Source organism: Melopsittacus undulatus, chromosome 9, assembly GCF_012275295.1.
Source record: "Melopsittacus undulatus isolate bMelUnd1 chromosome 9, bMelUnd1.mat.Z, whole genome shotgun sequence".
In the NCBI taxonomy this organism is placed as follows: Eukaryota; Metazoa; Chordata; class Aves; order Psittaciformes; family Psittaculidae; genus Melopsittacus; species Melopsittacus undulatus.
In genome coordinates this window covers 22,940,814-22,949,014 of record NC_047535.1, presented here as the reverse complement: position 1 = coordinate 22,949,014, position 8,201 = coordinate 22,940,814, and the positions used below count along the sequence as shown (strand labels likewise).

The following is an 8,201-nucleotide window of genomic DNA, read 5'->3' as shown; positions in this document are numbered from 1 at the left end:
TGGAGTAGCTGCACAGAATGAAAAAGACCAAGCGCTGCTCTGACCTGGTGAAGGTATCCCTGCGGTGTTCAGAGGCTGGGGTCTCCTTCTCTGTCTTTGAGAAGACATCATGCAGGCTGCCAACGCAATCACTTCATTTGGGCATAGGAAAACTTTTATTTACAACATGTTAATTAAAAAAATAGTTGACAAAAAAGGCATACAGTATTTTATACTAAAAGAATAAAGATTTTTATTAAGCACTGTAAGTTGCATTCAATAGCCTTCAAATACACCACACCACAATCCATCTACAACCAATCAAACCCAACAGTAGTTCATTCTTGCACAATCCATGAGTTGGGGCAGAACTCCCTTCAACTTACATTAAGATACCTACTTAGCTCTTGCGGGTAGGGAATGGGGAATTACACCTCATTTCTGATCACTAATGTGTGATGAAGAGCATCAGGAGAATTATATGAAAACGAATATAAAGAAATGATTCTGATTTTGAAGTTACATTAAGTTTGGAAACACTAACAAAAACATCAAAATGATACAGGTATATTTGCTTATACTAAATCCTTGATGGGAAAGTTCTCAAGAACAAGCCATTTGTTTCCTGCTACAGAAGGGGGGTACTTTTTTTTTTTCTTTTTGAAGATCAAAGCTTTTTTTTTTTGTTTTTCACAGAATTTCATCTTTGCTAATATGAAGGCATAAAACAGCAACAGAGAACAGGGATGCATACAGCAGTGAGTACACAGGGAACGCTGATATCCAAACGGCTAGATAATCTTTTTTTTTTTTAAGTTTTAGAATAAATGCAACAGAGGTCAATAATCACAAAATTTTAAGGTTAGAGCAAGATCAGTCAATGACTAAACATAGTTAACATCTTTTATAGGACTATTACTGATTATTAGCTTTTTTTGTTTTGCAAATGGGCACAGTACTTGTAAGAATGGAAGAAAGAGGACAATAACATGCATAATATTAACTACACACTTTAAAAATGATGAACCATGCAGAAGTTTAGCTCAAATAGTAGTACTAATGGTCTACGTCTGATTCAAAACCACATAGTTCATTGATCACAGATGCATGGTATTAGTCACAAAAAGTTTCAGAACACATTGTGTTTGTTTTGAAAGGTCATTTGCATCTTCTATGGTTTCAAGTTTAGCTCCATTTAACTTGCTTGTAAAGTATGTATGATGTCTATTTAAAATCAGCAGAACTGCAGTATTACGCTATAATTTTTCGTTTGAATAGTTTGCACATTTTAACACAAAAGAACCACGTCAACGGTGATGAAATTTAAGAAAGAAAAAACTGTGGTTGTGCCTTTTTCCCCCCATAATCATGAAATCAAAGCCTTAAAGAAAGCTTTATTGTGACACAGTAATGCAAAATCAAATATAATGGCATACATATGGTGCCAAGTACTAAAAATTATATTTTAAGCTATATATACTTAAAGACTGCCAAAATTTGTTTTCTTTATATTTCAAAAAACAAAACTACAAGCTTTTATCATAACCAGTTTAAACTTTATGTATACTTCATTTTAAGTGCGGGAGTCAAATGCTCTTCATTCTCTTCCTTTTTTTGTTTTATTGTAGCATTTTGACTACAACTGGTTAAAACTAAAAATGTGTTGTTTAAATCTCTGACATCAAAGAGGGATCCGAATTTCCAAAGTCCTCATTTTTCTCTTACGGAAAGGAAAAAATGTACGTAACTGTAGGCTCTCTTTCTTTCCAGATATTCCTAATCCTGACCCTTCCCAACATCCTTCACCCTCTATAAAAAATAAGTTTACTCTTCTTTTTTTAAGACAGTGGCCTCAAGAGTATCATCTTTATGGCAAACACTGTCTGCATTTAGTGCATTTAAGTGAGGATTTGTATTGCACATTTTAGAGTCATTACTCAAGGCACTTTCAGACTGATTGGAAGCCCTGATGTCTCCTGTATTCCCATTCATCTGGGAAGCTGGTTTTTCCTCATTCACAACTCCATTTTCAGCCAGGGATCCATCTGAAGACACAATTGAGGATTTAGATTCCTCTGATTTTGACTTAAGTTCTTTGGCTACTTCTTCTGCTGAAGCAGCATAAGGAGGTTTGCCCTATTTTTTAAAAAAAGAAGAAAATTACTGGAGAACCACTGCTGGAGATTCAAAATCTGTTACAATGACACTAGCAATAGGCAGCATGCAGTGTGCACAGTATCACAAGCCAATACCAGTATTATGGACTGCTGAAATAAGAAGAGACATTCCAAATAAACAGCACAGCGCAGATGAGGAGGGAGCTTCAGTGTTTCTGAGTGCCCTCTGATGTCCTGTGGTAGAAAGCCCTTTCTAACTTGGATGCTGCAGTTATTTCCCAATGTAAGAGCTACGTAAATGTCTGGAAACACTCAACTGAGAATCAATATACAGCTTAACTCTGCTTCTTGGTTCATATACATTATAATTTAATGATATGATTACATGTTATTCAAATACAAACCAAAACTTTTTTCAGTCATTCTTTGAAGTCCAGAAGTATCATGCAATATTATCTGTACTGGTCTATATGCTTCTGAGGTGAGGGAAGTCACTTCACATGAAAAGCATATAGTAGAATCTTACAAGACTGAGTATACCAATACAAACCAGATTGATGCAGCATTAGAACAAGTGTTTAGTTTTTAAATATCTGCAACAACATATCTTAGCGTTCCAGAAATGTAACAGGCTTTAAAGAACACACAAAGATAAGTAGGTTGGGTTGCTCAGAAGCAACAAACTTATCTGTCACTGTTAACAAAGTGCTAAGAAATTACTTCGAATATGGAAGTCTTATACACCTTAAACAATAGCAAAGTTTCATAGTGTAATCATCTTAATTTTTACCTACTAGAAACAGCACAGTTAGTACCTTCTTGAATTGCTGAATGATTTTGTAGGTAAGATCTAAGAACTGCTGTTGCATGAGGACCACAACCCTTGTTACCCAGAAAACCACAAAAAATGCAGTAACATTGCATAGGTGTATGACTGGCATACGGAGGACAATGAATGCTCATCACATGTATGTAAATGAACTTCCTTCTGGGTTTTACTAAGACTTAGATTATATACATAGTTTTGTTTCTTTCCGGATCAAAAGTGAAAGGTCTCATCACATGAAAAAGTAGCATCTCTTATGTCTGATAAAAGACAAAATGCTTATTTCTGTCAGATTCTCCAACCTTTCTTTGTACCTCATGAGTGTCAGCAAAGCCACCATGGGGAGGCTTTTGGTGTAGGTTCATGTGTGTGAATCTGGCCCCACACAGGCACTCTGTCCCTAATGCCTGGCCTGTGTGACAGTCACGTGACTGTTGCCTGTTAGTCTTAACTGGGTATCAAAATCTGCTTGTTGTGTATTAGGTTTCCCAAGACCTCTCTGCCACATGCATTTTAATTCACCTTTTTTCTTCTCCTGTAAAAAGAACACTACACTAGAGCATAGCGACTTGATGACTAAAATCCAATGAGCTCAGGACCAGTCAACACAAAACACCATTTTTCTTTCTTCTATCACAGGTACAATTTTAGACCCAGAGCCTTGTGATCACAAGTATTTACCAACCAAATTACCTATCATTAATAAAAATATGAATACCCAAACTTCTTGACTGTCTGTTGAGACTGTATACCATTAATCTACAGGTACTATCTGAACTACATTTACATATGTAAACCTGTAGTAAACCCAGAATATTTGGGAGCTCCTTTCCAGGGCTTCTTATATTTCATAGGTTAAGGTACTTGGACTTAGATACTATAATTTATGTAGTGGTTTCTCTTCTATTTAAAGTAAAAGACGTAAAGCTTCAAATACATAGGTACATTTGTAGATGTATATAATCTGCGTACACAGAACGTTAACAAGGAAGAGATGTATTTGAATTTTTACACTTAGAACATAACAAGTTTTACTTTAAGTCAGTAGTTGCTTCTTTATCCACTGGAGAACATTCCTTCTTTTACTGTCTGAATACCTGCAAACACTTCCCTCTTCTTATATCCTAATGTCTCTGTGACAAATTGCACATCCATATGATACTGTCAAAATTTCCACCTATTTACTACCCACTCACATATTTGAGTCCATTGGGACTTGCATCAACATTCAAAACTGCTCAGCAGCAGGAACAATAGAAAAGAGAGGAAAACATAACCCTGAAGTAATTGGCATTTAACACGAAACAGCAGTTTGCTTCAGCTATATTTAAAGGATGTATGGAAAAGACAAAAACCATGATCCACAGAGGCTTCATACATTGTCACTGAAAATTAAACTGTGTGCTCGTGTGGGCAAAGACTGCTCTTATTTCCTAGGAGTCCAGAGTAAGTTCTTACATTTGGAGCCATGCAGCTGCAAAGACTTTTCTACCCCTAATAATTCTTCATGAGGTTGGACCATGGTCCCAGAAAAAAAAATAACTGGGAAGAGTAGGGGCAGGAAGAGAAATTGCTCATTTTTTTCACCTCTGTATTTCTCCCATTTTTCTAAATTCTCTTCCACTTCCAGGGCTGGTTAGAGCTGTGGAGGTACAGCTTTTGCATGAAAACACATTTTCCCATGTCTGCCTTTATAACCAAAGTTAGCTTATAACTGAGATGTAACACTAGCCTGTCCTACATCACTGGTCATGCAGCTTACAGCTTCAACATGTAGGCAAGATCATTGTCAGGAACGCATTATCTTTTCAAGTTGTGCTTGTCAATATTAGCTGGTCTGGAAGTCCACACCATACTAGCCTGTAAACTAGAGTGTTCTGAAGTCAGGCACATGGCTTTATTACCTGAATTGCTCCCTGGCTTTTATAACCTCTCCCATAGTACCTTCCACCTCTTCCAAAAGTTCTTATCACTGGAGTGGAAATAACTCCTCTAGGACGCCTGTAAGTCACGAGAAAAAAGAAGACAGAAAAAGACACATCAGCTTTGTTTAAAACTAATTTAAATTTTATTTTGCTGGAAGATTTTTTCCCCCTAGCTTTACTGCCTAGTGACTAACATTTAAAGCATCAATATGAGTAATTCAGAATTACAGGGTTCCACTGCATGCAAGCCTATGAAACCCAACAAACCTTTTGCTTTTGTAGCAATAAAACTACTATTTCGATATTTCACTTCTAGAAAACAAATAAGTATCTTCCAGCTTTGCAGAAACATTCCCAAAGTGTCAAATTATCCTTACAATGCTTTAGAAACAGAGATCAAAATACTTCCACCTTAAAACCAGACATGAGCAATTTGAACTACTTATAAAGTCATTTCTCCCATCTAATAAAACTTCCAATGTATAAACATGCTAGACAAATGGAACTGGATATAAGAAAGGAGGGCAAAATACAAAACTGATTCAGTTTTATGGGAGAATATGAAATTATCCATCAAAAATGAGGCTTCAGCCATATCTGACACATAGCAATTTATCAAATTTGGATGCTTTCAAACAGAGGCTTCCAACCAGGACATATCAGGGGCTGGCTTTTTTATTTGATTCAATAAAGATTACATCAGATCAAAACCAACTTCCACTCACCTAAAACTATTTTAATATCATCGATTGCAAACCCTCAAATTCCTAATCATTATGTCAAGGACTGCTTCTCACCTCAGGATTCTTTTTGTTTTCTCTCCTAGAAACACAAGATTCCTCTATTTTGCTCCAAATCCTGTCAGCAGTGCTCTACTTCCTCTGCTGCTGTGCTGCCAAACCTAAGTTCTGCTGACCTAACCTACAGGGGCTCTGAGACCTGCAAGTCCTTTCACATACACTGGAAATTCCCACATTGAGCAACACAAAACTAAAGAATGGATTTAAAAGCAACGGCAAAGAATAAAGAGGAAAGAGCTGAATTTTCTATGGGAGTAACTCTCACTGCATTCTTTCCGAAGATTGTAACAGGGCTTACCAATCTCATCTGCCATGTTTCCACAAGATGAAAGTGTGCCCTTCAAGGAGCTGAGTAAGATTAAGATTTTTCCAACTGAGAAGATCACACTAAATGATGGACTGAAGCCAACAAAAAGTGCCTGGGATAATTTTACACAGTAACAACAATATCCAAGCTCAGTGTTGCATGAGACAAGGGTGTAAACAAGCCTGAGGTGATGCCCTCTGCTAAACTAGACAAACCCCAGGATAGCGCACAGGACCACATAATAAACTGCTTCCTAGTAGTGTTCTTCACTAGGACATAGCATCTGCCAAGTCAGCCCTAATATTTAGAATGCCTGTCTTTAGACAGGACAATAACATTAGTGTTTTCCTACTAGGTTTTATCTTCAGTATCAACTGACACAACAAAGAGATAAGCTGCCTGCAGTAGTTTTTCTCTCTTTGACAAATACAGTAACTCTACATGTGAAGAAATTATGATTTGATGGAGAAAAGATCTAGCACTGACAGCTTTCCTGTCTTTCTGAGATGACAACTTGCACCCAAACCTAACTGGGTCCAAAGACAGTACCTCCAACATATTTTTTCTAACTCGAAAGCTAATATTGGAGAATAGTATTTCTCTGTTGGAAAGGTACTTGCAGGAGCAGTAACTTGTAGCTCAGTGATCTGACTGCTTCCTAGGTAAGGAAGGCTCTCAATTGACTTGTTAGTTCCTGGCTACTGATGCTTTGCATATATTCATGTATTTGCTTCTTCAGAAAATGGAAGAACTGCTACTCCGTGGAGGAAGCCAACGGTATGTAAAAATGTGAGCCAGCTCTGAGCCTGAAGGTGTCTCTAGCTCATCACTCAGGACGCCTCAGTCAGACACCAGCCTGAGCATTGCAAATTATCCATTTTCCACAAACACTATTGCAGCCAATGCATTTCACTGGAGAGAGGCAGCTCTGCAGTAAGCCAGATTCTTCTGTTCATGCATCTTCATGAAAAACAGAAGTTATCAGCACACACTAACCTAAATTGTAAAAAAAATGTTATTTCTTCCACTGAAACCGAGGAGTAAGATTAAAACACCCAAAGGAGCCTGATGCCTCATCACACAACTCAGCTTATGCTCTCCTGCTGCAGTTCTGGAAAAGCAGAGGTATCCCATGGGCCAGCATGGCTAGCTGATAGCTGTCTGAACCATCTAACACAACACTACATGTTTATATTATGGCAGCTGAATTTCATTCTAAGAATAAAATGTTCCTACCTAAATTTGCTCCCCTCAGAATGTCAGCTCTGCTCTTACATCAATGCTTTTTGATGCTGCTGAACCTCTTAAATCTTTGTTCTTGCTGTTCTTGCCTCACCCCTTCCCCACACCAGCAGCTCTCGCTTCTTCCCATGCTCCCATTCTCCCAGAGCTTAACATTCAAGCATTTCCTCCCTCAGTCCAAACAGACAGGTATTCCAACAGCTCTTTTGACTTGGGCTTTATAGAGCACATTTGATTAAATTAATGGATAGAAATTCGTACTGCTCAGACTTACTCTTTTAGACTGCTGCTTCCTAGCTCAAGATGGCGTAAATACACCTACTTATTCCCTTTAATATCTTTGAAGACAGACATAATATACAAATCACATTACTTTGGGATGGTCTCCTCCAATATGTATAACCTTAATTAAAGATGGTAAGACAGCTCTGAAAGGCACGAACAATTACGCCTATGGAAAAAAAATAAACTTAAAAGTAAAGGACTAGGTATCTTTATAAAAGAGTATTTGTTTTTCAGAAGTACTGTGTACCTGTAATTTCAGCTGTAGTGAAATCAAGTGGAAGAGCTGAAGAAATAAAACGTTCTTTTAAACACATCTACCATCATGACTGTAGCAGAGAACTATTAAACCTCGAAATGTCCTTCAGGTGTTTTCTGCTGCACAGGAGAATTACATAATGAAGTCCTTAAAAATGTTCATAATAAATCTTAATAAATGATCTACCAGGAGAAAGAAAGTAATGGAGTGCTATGACAGTTTTGATGGGTTAAAATGTATTTATTGATTTCATGTAAGAGAAACCTCCCAAGTCATTTCTTCATGGAATCCTAATTAGCTAGGGTTGGAAAGGACCTTAAGATCACCAGGATCCAACCTCCCAGCCATGGGCAGGGATACCTCACACTAAACCATACCATCCAAGGCTCTGTCCAACCTGGCCTTGAACACTGCCAGGGATGGAGCATTCACTACCTCCCTGTGCAACTCATTCCAGTGCCTCA

General features: G+C 37.6%; 1 protein-coding gene across 2 annotated transcripts in view; it reads right to left on the bottom strand.

Annotated features, from left to right (window-relative positions):
* Nucleotides 1-207: 207 nt before the first annotated feature.
* FAM120A (family with sequence similarity 120 member A) overlaps nucleotides 208-8,201 on the bottom strand; it is a 54,875-nt gene continuing 46,881 nt past the window's right edge. Inside the window, exons 17-18 of one of the 2 annotated variants that reach the window (XM_034066333.1) lie at nucleotides 4,827-4,923; nucleotides 208-2,115 (exon numbers count right to left, since the gene is read on the bottom strand). In XM_034066333.1, the coding sequence (XP_033922224.1) occupies nucleotides 1,804-2,115; nucleotides 4,827-4,923 (409 nt within the window). In that variant the 3' untranslated portion in view covers nucleotides 208-1,803. The remainder of the gene's footprint in view (nucleotides 2,116-4,826; nucleotides 4,924-8,201) is intronic. The other variant, XM_034066334.1, reaches the window with a different exon arrangement.